This window comes from Gobio gobio (assembly GCF_949357685.1).
Source record: "Gobio gobio genome assembly, chromosome: 16".
In the NCBI taxonomy this organism is placed as follows: domain Eukaryota; kingdom Metazoa; phylum Chordata; class Actinopteri; order Cypriniformes; family Gobionidae; genus Gobio; species Gobio gobio.
In genome coordinates, this window is record NC_137109.1 from 44,719,493 (window position 1) to 44,740,101 (window position 20,609).

The 20,609-nt window shown below is 37.8% G+C and overlaps 1 protein-coding gene across 1 annotated transcript in view; it reads left to right on the top strand.

Moving 5' to 3' along the window:
- abca1b (ATP-binding cassette, sub-family A (ABC1), member 1B) overlaps positions 1-20,609 on the top strand; it is a 50,861-nt gene that overhangs the window by 12,333 nt on the left and 17,919 nt on the right. The window contains exons 6-16 of the mRNA XM_079839202.1: positions 958-1,079; positions 2,129-2,320; positions 6,422-6,511; positions 10,945-11,185; positions 13,941-14,080; positions 14,164-14,280; positions 14,411-14,605; positions 15,185-15,390; positions 15,491-15,667; positions 17,124-17,346; positions 19,337-19,558. Of these exons, the coding sequence (XP_079695328.1) occupies positions 958-1,079; positions 2,129-2,320; positions 6,422-6,511; positions 10,945-11,185; positions 13,941-14,080; positions 14,164-14,280; positions 14,411-14,605; positions 15,185-15,390; positions 15,491-15,667; positions 17,124-17,346; positions 19,337-19,558 (1,925 nt within the window). The remainder of the gene's footprint in view (positions 1-957; positions 1,080-2,128; positions 2,321-6,421; positions 6,512-10,944; positions 11,186-13,940; positions 14,081-14,163; positions 14,281-14,410; positions 14,606-15,184; positions 15,391-15,490; positions 15,668-17,123; positions 17,347-19,336; positions 19,559-20,609) is intronic.

Below are 20,609 nucleotides of genomic sequence, written 5' to 3' on the forward strand. Positions count from 1 at the left end.
GAAACATGGGAGATGTGTTTATGATCCCCAAATTTACAGACATGACCACCTTGAAGTATTTCCATCAAGAATAGAGATTTGAAAAACGTTCAATTTGACCGGACTTTTAATTTTAGCAAATCCATTCCCACATTTTAGGACTTTTGTTTTGTTTGTGACTCATCACTTCCATCAGATAATGTAAAATTACATTTTTTAAAGATTCATATCATCAAAGAGGTACACTACCATTCAAAAGTTCATTCAAAATCTTATGCTCACCAAGGCTGAATTTTTTTAATATTGATTTTAAAAGTATTCCTGTGATGTACAGTGCCACATGATCCTTCAGAAATTAATGTTTTCTGATTAAATGTATTAATTTCTTTAAAAAAAACATCTAAACTTTTGAACAGTAGTGTAATGCCACACATTTAAGAAAGGAATGGGAGTCGTATGTAAATATGTTCCATTTTTATGGATTTGTGTGGGACACTTCAACTCCTTTTGTAGATTCCAGAACATTTAGGCAACTAGACTCCCGGTGTGTTGTTTGTGGAATCACGCGATGAATCAGTCAACGTTTCTTTCCACGCCCAGGTAAACCGCACTAGCTGGCCTGCTCAAACATGCACTTGAACTTTGAAAGAAGAATGAAATTTAAGGAGAGCACACGAGTGTGTAGTTAACACTCTCAAAGGCTCCACACCTGAATGAACAGGGCTACATTTCAGCAAGTGAGCGCATGTACTCAGAACAAACGTTTGAGGCTTTGTAAGAATGTGATGCAAATGGAAATTGATAGAAAGTGGGGTGCATTTCCAAAAAATAAAAATCCTAAAAATGGGGGGTTTGGGGGTGGACCTGAAATTGAAAGTCCGGTCAAATTGCTGAAAACCTGTAACTACAGCCTTTGTATGTTGGTTTTGTAAAGCATTCCTTAACATGCACACACTAAAGTGGCATATTTGTCCTTAGGTTTTAAGCTGAAGGACTTCCTGCGTGAAAACGAGACCCTCTCAACGTTCCTCCAGGAAAATGCCTCCTTTCCCCAGAATTCTGTGACAAACATTCTGGAAGCTGATGTGAATCTTGAAAAGGTGAGCACGGAAAAGCATTTTTTTGAAGGGGGAAAAAACATAAATGGTAACCATGACTATTAGCCTGATAAGCCATACCCACATCAAGATGTTGGGTCTGGGAACTCACCATTGGCAGGGCTCAATCTGAGGGGCGGGACAAACGGTTGTCTTTCAAATTCCCTCTGCACGCAATAGGATAGCGCTACAACCAACCAGAGCAATGAAGAAGGTGAAGTGGAGCTGTTGATAGATTAAACTTTCGCCGTATCCGGTCGGCAAAACTCTGAACACATCTTCCTTTTTTAAAAATGACATCAGTGCCGTTCTTTGTTCTTTTCTCAAAGAAAAGCTTAACTCCAAGTCTTCCAGAGTCGTGGCCAAAGCCGATTCGAAAGACCGCTGTTCGCCAGCAGAAGCAGCCATGCCCTTTGTTTTCACGCGGAACCGCCGCAACTCTGCCGTCATTATGTTAAGCTCGCCCACCGACTCTATACACAATGTGATTGGCCTGACTAGAATTTGGCTCGCAAGCCAACGGAGAGTTGCTAGACGACCCTGGCTGCAAATTACATTTGCTGCCGCTAGGGTGTGTCTAGATTTCTAGGCTACATGACTTTAGAAGTTCAACCATTTCTTCCATGCTCAAGCTAAAAGACCCAAACCTTACATCTGCTGTACAGTAATTACAGTGCATACAGTACAGTCTTTTTTGTAGGTCGGTTTTGATAGTTTACCCCACACATGCTGCTAAATTGCCCCTGGGAATCGGTTAAAGAGAGGTAACCAGCATGCATTTCAGATTTTGTTTGTAAATCAACAGCTGTTAGCCGTGTGACATGCCCTCAGGGCATTACACCATCTACACAATCTATAGTTTTACCCTAATGTACCCTCAGAATGCATATTCAAGGCATCTAGTCTAAGTACTTTATAATGTCCCTCTCCTCAAACAAACGCATGGGTCATATGAACAGCTCTGTCCCATCTATCTCCCTCACGGATCACATGAACACCTTCTTATCTGCCCTCACCCTTACTGGTTATCATCGATGCTCTTCTTGTTTTAGGTGCTGATCAAAGGTTTTGGCGTCCACCTGAGAGATATGTGCAGCTCCACCAAACTTGAGGACTTTGTGACCATCCAAGACAAAGGGGTGGCGAGATTCACCCAGCACATCATCTGCAATTCTCCAAAGAGCTGGCTAGACCAGGCCGAGAGGCACTTCAAGTCCAACCTGGATTTCCTCAAACCTCTTAGGGTAAAAAACATGGCACACTCAATCAAAGCGAACAGATTTTACAGTGTTTAAAAGAAATCTTGGTATTATCATCAAATATTAAATGGAAGAACCATGATATAACCATGGTATTCTCTAAAGTACTTTAGTAAATTTCCTTGGAATATGGTAATCAAACAGTACCACTGTATATATTAAAAGTAGGGATGAAACAGTATGGAAATTTCACATCATGATTATAGTGACCCAAATTATCACGGTTTTGTTCAAATGCGATGAAAGTGTTCAAAAAGAACAGATGCACACACTTAAAACATTTCAACAAGTTTTATATTTGAAAATCAACAAACAATAAATAAATCATGCACTTTTTTAAGCTAGATTCTATTCTTTTTGAACACTTCCTTATAATGGCCATCGTCAATAGCAATGCATAAATAATAATAATTTGGTGTAAATATAATAATCTCATCAGTGTTCTATCAGCTATGACGCATTTTTAAATGCTATGATTATTTAAATGCTATTTTTAAATGCTATGCTATGACGCACTTTTTTAAGAATTTTTTAAAAAAAAATTTAAGAATCTTTAAGCTAGATTCTATTCTGTGGGATTTTCTTCCTTATAATGGCCATCGTCAATAGCAACGCATAAATAATAATAATTTGGTGTAAATATAATAATCTCATCAGTGTTCTATCAGCTATGACGCATTTTTAAATGCTATGATTATTTAAATGCTATTTTTAAATGCTATGCTATGACGCACTTTTTTAAGAATTTTTTAAATAATTTTTTAAGAATCTTTAAGCTACATTCTATTCTGTGGGATTTCCTTCCTTATAATGGCCATCGTCAATAGCAACGCATAAATAATAATAATTTGGTGTAAATATAATAATCTCATCGGTGTTCTATCAGCTATGACGCATTTTTAAATCTAGCATATTGTGTGTAAGAGCCCAAACAGTATCCTAGTGAAATAATGCATATCCATATTTTCATATTATTTGACAGTTTATTTTATTTAATATCAAAAATCCAAAAGGTGTGCATCTTACCTGACACCTAGATGAACACTTTACAGTCAGTTTTATGACTGCAAGTCATTCTCTTCAAATGCTATTGAAGTTAGAAAAATGTGAAAGTTACAATGGATGTAACTTTAGAGACGGTCCCTAAATTCACAAATCTCGAACGTCAAGCCGACTTTATGCCAGTCACATCAGATGCGCTGTGGTTCTGCTGTGTTTGTTTGAAACTATTTTCGCTGCGGAAATAGAACAAAAACAGTCAACCACTGTATGATGAATGAATCTCCTGCGTACATCACACGTTTAGCTCTGCTTTGAGTGCAGATTTCAGTGAGTGAGCGCGCTCTGAACAAAACTCCGGCTAATCTGAACGCCTCTGAGACATTGCATTCATAAACTCAATAGAAGCACGTGTGATTGGTTATAATATGCAAAGCGATTATAACAGATGGCTTTTGAGAAGACTATAATAAGTTAAACCGCCAAAGTGGCTAGTGTGAGTGACTGTGTTACACGCCACAGCCGAAATACACCTGCAGATGGCGGTTGTTAATGTCAAGCCCTGATTATTATCCCTTAAATGTCACCCTAGTCTTGTCTGAACTTGTTCGTTTGTCTTTGGCTCAAGCTTCACGTTATTATTTCCCAGACGTAGTTTTGGTATCGAGGTCAAAGTCCACTTGCCTTGCTTTTGCAGAAGTGTTTCCCCCTATTACAGCGACTTTCTTCTGGCATGTTCTGCAGACAGGGTGACCATCTTCGATTAATTTTCCCTCAGGACTTTTGTAAAAGCCAAAATATGACCACACCTCAGATTTGGTCCTTTTAGAAGGCTGAATCTCCCAGTGCTGTCACTGCCTTTGGCCATTTCATCTCATTCAAAAAACAGCGGTGCGTTGCGCCAGACTGACGCTGACTAGACAAGATTTACAGCGAGTTTTCAAAATCGGGATAATCACACGCGGTTTTAATGAAAATTACATTTTAAACGATATTACTAACCGTCAGTACATTTTATCACGGTTTATCGTGAAACCGGTAATCGTTCCATCCCTAATTAAAAGTATCATATTCTAATAAAACCTAATGTTAAAACTTTAAAATAAGGGTTAATTTGGTTAACTACATTTACAGACAATGGACATTACTTCTACAGCATTTGTTAATGTTAATTTCAACATTTACTAATACGTTTAAAAAAATAAACAAGGGCTGTATCTGTTAACATTAGTTAATGTACTGTAAACTAACATTAACAAAGAATTGTAGTTTTATTAATTGACATTAACAAAGATAAATAAATTCTGTAAAAAATATATTGATTATTGTTAATGTTAGTTAAGGCATTAACTATAATGTTAACGAATGAGACCTTGTTGTAAAGTGTTGCAGATTACTGTACATGTCATAAATTCCATTCAAGGATCAAAAGAAAAACAACAATATTATAATAATCATATTTTATATTATTATTTGAGTGCAATTAATTAAATAATTAATTGACTTAAATATTAAAATTCGGTTTGTATACTTTTAAATGGTCTTTTGGGGTCAAAGATATTAAAATAATATTGTTTTTAACAGTAATGACAATCATCATTAAGCTCTGAATGATTTTTAATGATCTACAATATAAATGCCACAGTGCAAAAAATGTCCTAAAAGAGACTACACTATCTTTATGCAAAATATAATTTTCAGATTTTACACTACCTTCTGACACCATCTCTAAACCATGTTAATGTAATAGGGGTGTCCAGATTAGACGTCATTTGTTTTGTGTACCAGAGGACACAAGCGGTTTTAAGGGAAATCTAAATGCCTACAGTAATGGCCAGTCTAGAGAACTGTATGAGTCCAGATGGTGTTGCTTTATTGTCAGCAAAGGGTGTAAATTAATCTGTTGCTTAATAAAAGTACCCCCACCGTGTGTATGAGGGAGACAGAGGTCATCTTATCTTCCAAACCAGTGCAATAGTGCCTCCCCTTCCCTCCTCCACTGCTGTTGATAGTGGTTTTGTAAACAAAATCAGGTGACTTTATCATTGACGTGCATTGTACTAACGCACATCTCAACAATCAGCTAAAAGACAAAGAGAGTTAGTGGGTTATGAAGAGCGTGGGAGGATGCATGTTGTTGCATGTTGCTCTACACACCTACCTTAATATATAGCCTGAAGGCACGGCTGGAAGTTAGAACACGTAATGACAGCTTCAGTTCCTCTGTTCTGCTTCTTCCTTCAAACATTTCAAAGAAATGCGAAGATGTCAGGTTGACTCATAGATCACGCTGGTCAGTGAAAGATGATTTTGGTATTGTGGAATACCGGATTCATTTTAGTTTAATTTAGCTGGCTGTTGGCATATAGAATGCATGGAATGAATGTGACCCTCCGGAACATGTATGGTTCTTTGATCATTTACAGTCATGCAAATTAGATGCCTCAAGAACAAGTCAGGACTAGATTTGATTTAACACCCATAGAAATGACACTGAACTGAGGTCATTTACAGTATTGTGTATGACTTTTTTCTTCAGGTTTATGTATATTATAATATTTTATTTACATAGTGGTATATATATTATATATATATATATATTAGACATATTCCATTTCATTTGATTTATTATAAAGAATAAATTGTAAGTATATATATATATATATATAAATGTATTTATTTAATAACTGGAATATGGAATATGACATGCGCATATATATATATATATATATATATATATATATATATATATATATATATACACACTTACAATTTATTTTATAATAAATCAAAATAAATAAATAATAATAAATAAATAAATAAAATGGAATATGTCTAATATATATATATATATATATATATATATATATATATATATATATATATATATATATATATATATATATATATATATATATATATATATATATATGAATTATTTTTTTACATTGTTTACATTAGACAAGATACATTAGGTGTATATATATATATATATATATATATATATATATATATATATACATATATATATAAAATAACTGTATTTAATTTTCATTACAATAATAATGTTTTCTGTGCCTTTTACAGTCAGACATTAGGACTAATGCCACTGATGTTCGTCAAGTTACCAAAGCCACAGACAACCTTCTGGAGAGCCTGGGATCACTGGCTGTGGAGGTAAACCTCATATTATTTACTAAGCATTAAAGCCTGTGATTAAAGCCTACAAGTATCACTACAGACAAAGTAAACACTCCTGAGCTGTTCTGTGAACTGTCAAACAACTGAGAGCACATGAGAGTTGTTTATCATAATTCCAACAAACCTAACCACTAACAGTCTGAGGGCCCTATCTTGCACCCAGCGCAATTGACTTTGTACACCGACGCATGTGTCATTCCTATTTTGCACCCGCGCAAAGCGCGCTTTTCCCTCCACAGAAGCACGTCGCTAAACTAGTGAATGAACTTGCGCTCCCTGGGCGGTTCAGCGCAAAAAAGGAGGCGTGTTCCGGCGCAAACAATCCCTGGTGCTATTTTGCTGTTCCATTAAACAATTGTGCCACTGACCAGAAAAAACCTAGTCTAAAGTCAGTGGCGCGTTGCGCGTTGTTCATTATGCTATTTTAAGGGCGCATGCTTGACCATAATGTATAGCGTGCACAACGCGCATACACTTTGCTCATGTAATCTACACAGATGCAACAGTTATTTTTGCAAATCATAAATTGTTACACTAAAAAAATATTAACACATGAGATGACGGAAATCATTGTGGTGTGCCACGAAGATGTGAAAAAATAGGCATAAATCTAGCTTACAAATGATTCAGGCTAATTGTAATAATTAAGGATAAGACCTGTTTGCCCAATAGTGGCAAGACATATATGTATATAAGGACATCTGACAAATTGGTTTGTCCGTCAAGAACCAGGAAAAAAAATCGACTGAAAAACTGAAAAAACTGAAAGACTGAAAAAAAAAAAAAAGACTGTGAAATCACCTTTACCATAATGTACAACATTACAACTTCACTTCTCTGTCTTTCACTGCTCTTACAAGAACATCAGTCTCCTCGGCTGTGAACCGCTCCTGGCGTGCGCCTGGTAAATACGCCATAATAATAGCAATCCATAATAGAACTTGCGCACCTGCTTTTAAAGGGAATGTTGGATGACGCTCGGATTGGTTTATTCACGTTACGCCCAAACCACACCTATGAATAATGAAGCTACTTCAGACCAACCCATTTTAGATTTGCGCCGGGCGCAAGAGCCATTTATCCCGCCGGGAAAATAGCAACAGCGCCGAGACCCGCCCACAAAGTTACTTGCGCTTCGCGCTTTGACACTTGCGTTTCAGATCGTTAAAATAGGGCCCTGAGAGTGAAAGTGACATTTAATGGCGATGACAACTGCTGGGCCTGTGACGCAGGAGTAAAGGTGTCACATTGGGCCTGCATGTGTCGTTGAGTTCGGTAGTGTCTGGTTTGCCAGCTGTAGCGGTGCACAGTGGGAGGAAGAGAAAGTTGTTTCAGCTCCCAGCTGGACAGATAAACAGCCAAGCACAGCTGAACAAGCATCCAGAGAGAGAGTCACACAATCTACTCAGCAGTCAGTATCTAAAGACTGCAATAAAGACGTTTGCTTTACACAGAGAGATGGGCGCTCATGACCTGTTTGCCCAAACAAAAGCCTCTCTGTTCTCTGCTTAACTGAAAGGGAAACCTTTGGCTACAAGTCTCACTGAATGGAGCATTAAACTCAACCCATTGCTCTAATCTGGCTCACCCTCATGTTTGAGATGGATGGCGAATTCCAGTAACCTTTTACAGTGTTGGTATGAGACTGGATGAATGCTGATTTGGTGTAGCTCACTCATTGTTAAGATTAAAGTGCAAAAACATGATGTGAAAACCTTGAACGTTTCATACATTATAAATAATTTGTTTCAAATTATATATATTTTTTGTGGTGTAACTTGTGGGCAGTTTTCTCTGTACAGCTTTTTCTTTTTAGAAGGGACATGAGGGGACATTATTCCTTCTTGATTTCTTCACCCCCCACTCCTCTGAGTGTTTTGCTTTTGCGGTAGGACATCTGTTGCTTTCTCCGCCCTCCATTCTCTTTGCATTTGTACACCAAATCAGCAGCAAGTGACTTGTATGCTTGCTGAGTCAGATCCGCAAGGCTCACGCGGTTTCATCCAGCAAAGTTGTGTGCACACACCACACCTGGTTTAAAATGAATGGCCAGGAGAAGCAATTCTCTACACAATGGACGTGTTTAAAACTATCCAACTGTTTACTGCATATTATGCAGTATATATACTGCATACTGCCTAATATTTTTTTATTAAATGTATGCAATACTAAATACTACAGAAATAGTAAGTGTAGTGTGCTTATCCGAACATAGCCACCAATGAGATTTCGGTAACACTTTACAATAAGGTTGTATTAGTTAACGCATTAGTTAACATGAACTAACCATGAACAACACCTCTGTTCAGCATTAGTTAATATTTGTTAACGTTAGTTCATAAAAATCCAGCTGTTCGTGGTTTGTTCATGTTAGTTCACAGTGCATTAACTAATGTTAGCAAGATTATAATAATGCATTAGTAAATGTTGAAATTAACATTAACAAAGAAAAATAAATGCTTTAAATGTGCAGTTCATTATTAGTTAATGTTAACTAATGTAGTTAAAGCTGCACTATGTAACTTTTCCGTCCGCTAGAGGTCGCCTATTCAAAACAAAGGCGTAGTTTGAGGACGCCACGTTTGAGTGCAGAATCTTGGGACATGTGGTCTTCACCTCACAGCCGGTGGAAAACAGTCAGGATAGGACTCGGGCAGAAATCATGTTCATGGATGCGATTATTAACGTTACTGTAGAATGAAGCAGAGCAGGAGCGAGTGTTGTGGAGCTGAACAAGGTCGCTGGAGCAATTGTTAATAAGAAGAGCGGAACACATGCCTCGTGAGCAGCGGGACTTTTATTATGGCATAGTCTCCAGCGCCACTTCCGCTTTTCCAGTCATGAGTATGAGGTAACGCAGCTCTGTTTATCATATTAGATACATCTGAGTGTGTTAAATGATGTTATGACGTTACTCTGTGCGTTCTCTCGGAATCTGCTATGACACTTGTTCACACTGCAGTGAGAGTAAAGCGTTTCTGCAAAATAAAAACCAGAAACCGAGGGTGACGCAGATATGACGCAATTGACAGGCAACTTCCTCACACGTCCCGGTTCCTTGGATAAAATAGCAATTTTCCTCATGATTTACAAATAGTTGGAAACATTTGGGATATTGTAAGTACTCAACTGAACAAAATATATAACACTGGCCTAGTGGTTTTTGGATATTTTACTCAAAAAATGTTACATAGTGCACCTTTAACTAATGTTAACTAATGAACCTTATTGTAAAGTGTTACCAATATTTCTTTAATGTCTCAGTTGCTTCTGTTAGACAGCAATGAGATTAAATGGGGACACACTGGAGACTTTTTCAAAAGTCTTATAATAAAAATAAAGTTTCCTCTTGGGTTTGCTTTAACTTGAAATGTCGTGACCAGCACAGAATAACATTTCTCTTCTTGTCAGTCACCCTCCAAAACCAAACCTCCCAGCTTAGAAATGCATTTATGTTCGATGAATCCATTTTATGTTTGACAATCCTTTGTGTGTTAAAAAAGCAGAACCAGCTTTTCATGGGAGGGTTTATTTGTCTAATGCTTGTTGTGTTCAATTTGACAGGCCCTTGGGGCATCTGCTCTCTAGACTCAGGATTGTTGGTTAAAACATCCAAACATTAGTTAGACAATGACAGTAGATGTTAAGGATTTCATTATTTACACTGGAGTAAATAATGAAACACTAGCATTATCCCTTATTTATCTCTGATGTACTGTTAGAGGAATAGTTCTGCCAACATTTATTTTTTAATATTTTTTATTTTATTATATCTTTTAGTATTTACTCACCCTCATGTTGTTCCAAACCTGTATGACTTACTCCCTTCCAGGAAGCACAAAAGAAGTCGCTCTTTTAGGTTCATTTCAATTACAATGACGAGAAACTGGAGCTTTCATGCTCCAAAAAGGACACAAAAGCATGTATCGTGATAGTAGTTCAAACAACTTGTGCACTATGTTCCAAGTATTCCATGGATCTGTGATCACTCTTTTCAATGGGATCTTCTCAGTTAATTATTTGATTCAAATCACAAAAAACTGGCATGATTCGGATTGAACCAATTCTCAAGTGTCAGTCTCAATAATCTGGTTGAAGCTAATTGCTTCAATTGCTATCATATGGCTTCAGAAGTGTTGGATATACTGTTGAATGAACTACTTTTATAGCACTTTTGATGCTTGAAACGGAATAGGATAGAGTGACTAGTCATTCTTCAACATGACTTCATTTGTTCTTAAATAAAACTGTATGGGTTAGGAACAACATGAGGGTGAGTAAATGATGACAGAACTTTCCTTTTTTGGGTCAACTAACTGTTTAAAGACACACACCAACTTAAAACTACTAAGTACATTTGTTGAGTGATTACTAATCAATATTTTGTAACTCTTGTAACATTTTTTCAGCTGGCCAGTATGAGGAGCTGGAGTGACCTGCGAAATGAGATCCTGTTTCTGACCGAAAACGCCACTGGCTCACCGAGTCTGATGTACCAGGCTGTGTCCCGTATTGTGTGTGGACACCCGGAAGGCGGTGGCCTCAAGATCAAATCTCTCAACTGGTACGAGGACAGCAATTTCCAGGCGCTGTTCGGCAGCCACAACGACAGTGACGACGAACCGGTTTCAGTCTACGACAATACCACCAGTGCGTCAAACCTACAACAGTGTTTCTTTCTTTGTATTATTTATATAATATTATAACATTTATTTATTAATGTTATATTAATTGTCAGTTTTCATTTTAATTACAGGGAGTGCAGAATTATTAAGCACGTTGATTTTCTGATCATATTTTTTTTCCAGGCACATTTGATAAATTCCAAACCACAGTAATCCTAATAACTACTATTGATTTAGTATTTAATAATGTATAAGTGATATATAATTGTTCATGAAGGCTGGAAATGAAAAACACCTTATATTCAGGTGTGCAGAATTATTAGGCATGTTTTCTTTTACAGATAAATTGAGCCAAAAAAGAGATTTAACTCAGACTGAAAAGTCAAAAAGTATTAAATGCCCATGAGAAGGATGCAATACTAATGCAATACTAGACATTGCAGCTAAGGCATGACCATTGGACAGTGAAATGCTCGTTGGGTCAGCAGGATCTGACAAAAACATGTGGCGGAGAAAAGACACCTGTTAACCGCAAAAGAATTAAGAATTAAGGTGAAGAATTAAGGGTGAAACCATCAGGAACCCTTTAGTCTCCAGCGCCACCATTTTCCAAAGCTGCAACCTACCTGGAGTCTCCAGAAGTGCAAGGTGTCAGGATCTCAGAGACTTCAGTTAGGTAAAGAATCCTAAAAAATGACCCCCACTAGATAAGAATCACAAGCTGAAGTGTTGTAAAATACATGAAGCCTGCTTTTTTATAGGCTTTATAGGTTTTATAGGTTGAGAATGACTCTTGAAGTACCAGCTCCTCATCCTCTAGTACCACTGTTTGAAGAATTCATCTTCCAGAATCTGGCAGTACGTTTTGGGAGTTCATTTTAGTCCATCCTGAAGTCCGTTTTGCAGAGATGGACTAAAAATGAACTCCCAAAACATACTGCCAGATTCTGGAAGATGAATTCTTCAAACAGTGGTACTAGAGGATGTGGTGCTGGTCCTTCAAGAGTCACTCTCAACCTATCTGTCCATAAAGCCTATAAAAAAACCTTCTTCATGTATTTTACAACACTTCAGCTTGTGATTCTTATTTAGTGGGGGTCATTTTTTAGGATTCTTTACCTAACTGAAGTCTCTGAGATCCTGACACCTTGCACTTCTGGAGACTCCAGGTAGGTTGCAGCTCTGGAAAATGGTGGCGCTGGAGACTAAAGGGTTCCTGATGGTTTCACACTTAATTCTTCACCTTAATTCTTAATTCTTTTGCAGTTAACAGGTGTCTTTTCTTCACCACATGTTTTTGTCTGACCCTGCTGACCCAACGAGCATTTCACTGTCCAATGGTCATGCCTTAACTGCAATGTCTAGTATTGCATTAGTATTGCATCCTTCTCATGGGCATTTAATACTTTTTGACTTTTCAGTCTGAGTTAAATCTCTTTTTTGGCTCAATTTATCTGTAAAAGAAAACATGCCTAATAATTCTGCACACCTGAATATAAGGTGATTTTCATTTCCAGCCTTCATGAACAATTATATATCACTTATACATTATTAAATACTAAATCAATAGTAGTTATTAGGATTACTGTGGTTTGGAATTGGTCAAATGTGCCTGGAAAAAAAATATGATCAGAAAATCAACGTGCCGAATAATTCTGCACTCCCTGTATAGTTTTATTTATTATTTATTTATATTTAGTTTATTTTTAGCGATTTTAGTACTTAAACAATTTTTAGGCTACATTTCTAATTTTTGTTTATGTTATATTTAAAGTTAATATTAAGTTTATGCTTTTCATATAATATTTATATGCAGCTTTATTTCTGTATTATTTCAATTAATAAAAACAATTTTATATAGTTTTAGTTTTTGTTAAAGGGTTAGTTCACCCAAAAATGAAAATTCTGTCATTAATTACTTACCCTCATGTCGTTCGACACCCGTAAGACCTCTGTTCATCTTCAGAACACAAATCAGATATTTTAGTTGAAATCTGATGGCTCTGAAAGGCCTCCATTGGCACAATGCACGGTTCACTCTCAAGACCCTTAAAAGGTACTAAAGACGTCGTTACAAAGTCCATCTCACTACAGTGGTTCTACAATAACTTTATGAAACGTCCTTTATGAAAAAACCCTAAACAACGACTTACATAGTGATGACGATTTCAAAACACGCCCTCATGAAGCTTCGAAGCGTTATGAATCAGTGAGTCGAATCATGATTCGGATCGCGTGTTAAACCGCCAAACTGCTGATTCGACTCACTGATTCATAACGCTTCGAAGCTTCATGAGGCCGTGTTTTGAAATCGTCATCACTATGTAAGTCGTTATTTAGGGGTTTTTTGCACACAAAAACTATTCTCGCGATTCATAAAGTTATTTTAGAACCACTGTAGTGAGATGGACTTTGTAACGACGTCTTTAGTACCTCTTAAGGGTCTTGAGAGTGAACCGTGCCATTGTGCCAATGGAGGCCTTTCAGAGCCATCAGATTTCAACTAAAATATCTTCATTTGTGTTCCGAAGATGAACGGAGGTCTTACAGGTGTCGAACGACATGAGGGTAAGTAAATAATGACAGAATTTTAATTTTTGGGTGAACTAACCCTTTAACAATAACAACCCTGGCCTACAAAAGCAATAACCATGCTTTTCATAAGCAACATGCATTGCATTGGAAATAACATACTAGCAGTATTCACTACGACACAGAGTGTGCAGTAAACGGACGCTAAACTGTCCTTTAATGCATATTCTCATGGATTGTGTTTCTAGCTCCATACTGTAATAACTTGATGAGGAACATGGAAGCCAGTCCCATCTCTCGGATGATCTGGAGGGCATTGAAACCTCTTCTGATGGGGAAGATCCTCTATACGCCACATAACCCTGCAACACAGAAGATCATTCATGAGGTAACCATCTTGATAAAAACACATACATGATGCATGCAATGAATCGACAGTGCAGTTGGACCAACTTCCTTATTCTTTCCCAGGTCAATAAGACATTTCAGGAGCTCGGAATTCTACGAGATTTAGGGGGAATGTGGGAAGAAGCCAGACCGAAGTTTTGGAACTTCATGGAGAACAGTGAAGAATTGGATCTGATGCGGGTTTGTTATGTCTTACTCTCATTACTGCCCCTATGTGGCTGGTGGTTGCAGTGCAGAACTGGATCTAGTCAATATTGCTGATATTGAAGCTCATTTCAACCTTTTCATCTTTTTGTACGTCCAAACACAGACGCTTCTTCGAAACAACGCTACTGCTAGGTTCTTTAGTGCCCAGTTGGCTGGGACTCAGTGGGACGTGGAGGATGTTATCAGCTTCTTGTCTAAGCAATCCGAGGACACGCGTCCCCACGGGATGGCATTTACGTGGCGGGATGTCTTCAATGAGACGGACCAGGCCATTATGAGCATATCCCGTTTCATGGAGGTCAGAACAGCTCTCTTTCACACTACCTTTTCCTTTCTCTTCTCCTCCCACACACCTCCTTTCTATCTCATAATCCATCGGTCTCCCACATACATTCTTTCCCATAAAACACGTCAACAACCTGTCATCAGTTACATAGTAAACGCGTGTCACAACCAGCTGGATTACATGTTTTTAGGGAGAAAAGGCACAGTCGAAACGTGCTTGGATGACCTGTTGCATAAATTGTGTGGGTTTTGGGGTTTTTAATGTCTATTTCAGCAATATGATGTCTGTTAGTTTGACAAAAGGAGATTTGAAAGATAAAAAGGAAGTGAAAATCAACTTTTAGCTAGGCTAAAGAGATCATTCTTAAGCCATCGCCATTTTAATGGGTCAAAAGTTCCCTTTTACAGTAACACAAGAACAAGCCAAAGATTATTACAGGTCAAATAGATTATTTTAGATCAGTTATAAAAGTTATTGATTAAACTGCACACCATAGCATGTTTACAGTCTAGTATGGTTAAATAAAATCAATTGACTATCACTAGACAGATAGTCATTTTGTGACTGGATGATGATGATGTTTTTTTACAGTGTGTAAACCTGGATAAACTTGAACCTGTGAGCACAGAGGAGAAATTGGTGAACGAGTCCATGAGTCTCCTGGATAACAGAAAGTTCTGGGCGGGAATTGTGTTCCTGGACGTGCAGCCCAACGGCTCGGAACTTCCACCACATGTCAATTACAAGATCCGCATGGACATCGACAACGTGGAGCGCACAAACAAGATTAAAGATGGGTACGTTTGCTTTTCTCAATTGCCCAATAATGGAAATTCCCCTTTTAATGAGTATATGCTTGCTATGAAACCAGATGCTTATTGTGTTTTTTGTTGGCAGGTATTGGGATCCTGGTCCCAGGGCTGATCCCTTTGAGGATATGCGGTATATTTGGGGAGGATTTTCTTACCTTCAGGATGTAGTTGAACACAGCATCATCAGAGCAGTTACTGGGACCAAAGAGAAGACTGGTGTTTATATCCAACAGATGCCTTATCCATGTTTTGTAGATGATATGTAAGTATTCCACTGCACCACACATAAACCTAGATGAATTACAGAGCCGGCCCAAGGCATAAGCGAACTAAGCGGCTGCTTAGAGAGCACATGAAATGACTTATTGCTGTAGCCTGTGTTATTTTATGATGATTGAAATCGCGAAATGGGGCTTAAATAATTACTAAATAAACTGCAAAAAGTTAAGTTTCCTAATATATGCACGGATTGATTCTGACAGCGCTGCACAAGCTTGCGGCGCCATCGGCCGGACACTATTCGCTTGTTAGCCAGGGTTCAAAGTCCAAAGTGCGAGAAAACCAGCGCTAAAACGTAACGTTACTCGTCAGTTGCCCGGTAACCTTTTTATGAATGGATGGATTTGAGAATGCGCTATGGTTTAGTGTGAATATCTTGTCTGACGTGCTGCATGTTTTGGACGGAGTACAGCAGAGCTTCCAGTTTCTCAGTAAATGTTTTTTCTGCGAGTGCTATATCGTCCCCTTGGAATTATAAGTTGTGTAGCCTACATTTTGGAAGTTTTATTTAGACAATTAAAAGGTTCTTTCTACACAGTCGAATGGAATGCAAAAAATTAAATTTTATTTTCGCCAGAATAAAAGCTCTGTTTAATGTTTGAAATAAATCAACATTTCTTGTTTCTAAAAGAACTCTCTTCTGCTCAGCAAGGCTGTATTTATTTGATCAAAAAATATCGTAAAAACAGAAATATTGTGAAATAATCTTATAATGTAAAACAGCTGTTTTCTAAGTGAATATATAGTAATTTATTCCTGTGATCAAAGCTGAATTTATCATCATTACTCTGGTCTTCAGTGTCACATGATCCTTCACTAATCATTCTCATATGATGATTTGATGCTCAACAAACATTTATGATTATCAGTGTTAAAAACAGTTGTGTACAATATTTTTTGGATTTTTTGAAAGCTTTCTATTTCAGAGAAATGCTGTTCTTTTGAACCTTCTATTCATCAAAGAATCCTGGGGAAAAGTGAGCATATTCAGCATAAGAGACTAGGCTACTTAAAAGAATAATAATAAAAAAAACATTCATATCCCAGTCTGAACTGTAGTACTATAAGGCTTTGAATATTAACACCTGACCCTCTTGTGGGTTTGCTACTGTCACAATTAAAAACCGTATAAGGGTAAAAACATGACAGCCAGACATGATGTAAGCAACACAGCAACTACTAACATTGATGTGCGAATTATCAAGAATTGACAATAGTCAATTGTATTGGAGGCGCAGAGGGGCCCCCAAATAAAATTCTGCTTAGGGCCCCATTAGGGCTTGGGCCGGCCCTGACACAGATGACAAATGATCAAGGATCATCTTTAAACTACTTCCCCTGCAGAAAAAAAGTGTGTGTCCAGACTGTCTTATGCTTGTCTTATAATATGTTATCTAACAGTAGGAACAATTATTGAAAATTCTTCTCTTTTCTCATAGTTTCCTTCGCATTATGAGCCGCTCCATGCCTCTCTTCATGACTCTGGCCTGGATGTATTCGGTGGCCATTATCATTAAAGGTGTCGTCTATGAGAAGGAGGCCCGACTCAAGGAGACCATGAGGATTATGGGACTAGACAACGGAATCCTGTGGTTCAGCTGGTTCATTAGCAGCCTCATCCCTCTTCTTATCAGTGCAGGCCTACTGGTTCTTCTACTCAAGGTACTACATTTTTTTTCTTTTCTGAGGAGCACTACAAAAAACTATCAATTTAATTATTAAAGGGATCCCCTGGTGTTAAGACTTGTATGGCATAATATAACAAATTATGTCTCTTACTGAAATATGTAGTAGAAAACCCATGAAAGATCTACGTTATTTAAAAAATCCATTACATATTTGGACAATGGGCGGCACCATTTTGTTTGCGTTCTATGTCGATGACGTAGAATGGTTGCTGTCTGTAGCTGGTATAGTAGTATAGTGAACAGTATCTCCGCCTGTCACGCGGAAGACCTTCTTTGGGGCAGTCGTGGCCTAATGGTTAGAGAGTCGAACTTGTAACCCGAAGGTTGCAGGTTCGGGTCTCAGGTCCGGCAGGAATTGTCGGAGGAGTGAATCTCCTCCACCCTCAATACCACGACTGAGCTGAGACTCTTGAGCAAGGCACCAAACCCCCAACTGCTCCACGGGCGCCGCAGCAATATGGCTGCCCACTGCTCTGGGTGTGTGTTCACTACTGTTTGTGTGCACTTGGATGGGTTAAATGCAGAGCACAAATTCCAAGTATGGGTCACCATACTTGGCCACACGTCACTTCACTTCACTTCATCTGACAGACTGCTCTGTCTCAATCGAGATGTGTTATGGGCTGCCCTTGTCAGTCTCCACGACAGGGGCTGAATCCCAAATCGCCCCCTAAAACCTCAATCACTATTCCCTATAGTGTATTCCCTATATATTCCCTATAGTCCACTAATATAGTTCACTTAATGAGTGAATGAAAACGAGTGAGTGAATTCGGACACTCTTTATTGCAGTGCAATGTGGGATTGAATGAGTGCACTCAATAACGTCCACTATGGTTTCGGACACCACTACAAATGGCTGTCCCTTCAAATAATGCCCTATTTGAGGGTATAGGGGGCGATTTCGGATTCAGCCAGGGAGTGTGCTGGCCTGCCGAATCGGAACCAGGTGACAAATTAGGCAAGTCAACCCTCATGTATAACATCACAGCTGATTGAGCATGTGTGTGCGCGAACAATGCGTGGATATGTGTCCAGGTGCCAATCTCTTGGTGTGTGTGTGTGTGTGTGTGAGAGTTTGTGTGCACATGTGTTTGAGTGTATTTTAAATGCAATTAATTGGTTTTGTTTAACTCTGAAATATTTTTCAGTTGAGTTGGGTTGTGGTAAAAATAGCTACGGGTAGCGCCAGTTGATTACAGAGTGCAACCATTCTACGTCATCGACCTAGAACGCAAACAAAATGGCGCCGCCTATTGTCCAAATATGTAATGGAATTTTAAATAACGTGGATCTTTCATGGGTTTTCTACTACATATTTCAGTAAGAGACATCATGCATGTTATATGAAGCCTTAACACCAGGGGATCCCTTTAAAGATTAGATAGATTAGGTAACACTTTATTTAGATGATCTGTTTTAGACATAAAATGGATCTAATTTGGTAATTTAGCAACTACATGTCAACTAACGCTCATTATAATATTAGTAAACTGTAGGTACACTGTTAGGTGTTAGGGTTTGGGTTAGTAGAATAAGTTGACCTGTTCAGAGGGCCACGTTTCCTCTGAACTTAAATTTGCATCACACTTCTCTCTTAGGATCTCTTATGTTATGAGTGCTTAAACTAGACAATTTTACTATTACATTATATTTCTATCATCCCTTTTGTATTATTTTATCTGAATATTTTTATTTTTCTTGAATTATTTTTTAATAATAATAATTATTCTATAATACTGCTATTCTCCATATTATTTTCCATTAATTAGTTAACAATAACAACACAAAAATAATAATAATAATTATTAATAAGTACTGTAATAGCATATAAATACTAAATGAACACTGATATTATTATGACTATTATTCATTGTGTAGCATTCTTTAGGACATTTTCATGACAGAAATGTTCAAACCACTCAGTCCAGAGATACTAAACCCGATTTATTTTTTCTTTCCAGATGGGAAATCTCCTGCCCTATAGTGACCCTGGCATAGTCTTTCTCTTTCTTAGCTCATTCGCTGTGGTAACCATCATGCAGTGTTTCCTGATCAGTACAGCGTTCGCACGTGCCAACCTGGCAGCGGCCTGCGGTGGCATTATCTACTTTACCCTCTACCTGCCTTATGTGCTGTGTGTGGCTTGGCAAGACTACGTGGGCTTCTCCGCCAAAGTCATCGCTGTGAGTTCTACGACCACCTATAGAAAACTTTATAGTTACAAATGTGTGTGTGTGTGTGTGTGTAGAGCAATCGGTGCTATGCTAGGCCAAGTGCATTACGTTATCGTACAGTATATTGCATAAGGAAACGCATTTATATAGCTTCCCTTATCTAAAATGACTTACATGTGCGATGGAAATATCTAAACTGCACTTTAAACCCATTGTAGTCTTTGGGTTGTGATCTGGCTGACACTAGATTACAAGGAATCTTCACTAGGGTGTTCCCGTTTAAACTAGTTAAATAGCAGAGATAGATTAAAGATCTGGGACATAAGAGTTCAGTTAAAGGTGAGCAAGCACTGAAGAGTTATTGATTACTTCGACCAAGGCACGTAACCCTGGGTTGTTCAAGGGTGGTTTGATCCTACATGGTTACCTGGGGCCTATACCATGAAGCCGGTTTAGGTGGCTAGCCAGATATGTTTAAGCTTAGTTTGAGCCAATCCTGGGTTTTAGGAACCATTAAAGTGGTTTGGCTTTTAGCAGTGTTCATCTCCATAGTAGCTTGCGCTCCACGGCTAACCTGCTCCAGGGCAGGTTATGTTCTGGATAATAAATAATCAAACTGAAATTGGACCAATCAGCTGTGAGCAAAGTGACACACCTCTGATTCAATAAAGTCACTCCCCCTTTTCTACTCCAAATTAAAGGTCACTACATAGTAAATGTTTAGATATCATTTATGTAATTATTATACTGTAATCAATTACACATCTATCATTTTAGTTAATCAATCATTAATATGCACTGTTAAAATTAATATAAATAGCCTATATAAAGGTCATACAAATAAGCTTTAAAATCAATAAATAAAGCTATAAAAGTTACTACATGTGAGCTCATTGTTCAAATCTCTCTCTCTATATATATCAACTAAACTAACTTCATAACTTTTATTTGCATTGACGTAGTAAGATTTTTCTTTAAGTTGTCCTCTTTCATAGACAGCTCTTTTCTTCTTGCTGTGTAAATTTGTTTAAATTCGTAATATTTTTCAATCATGTAATAT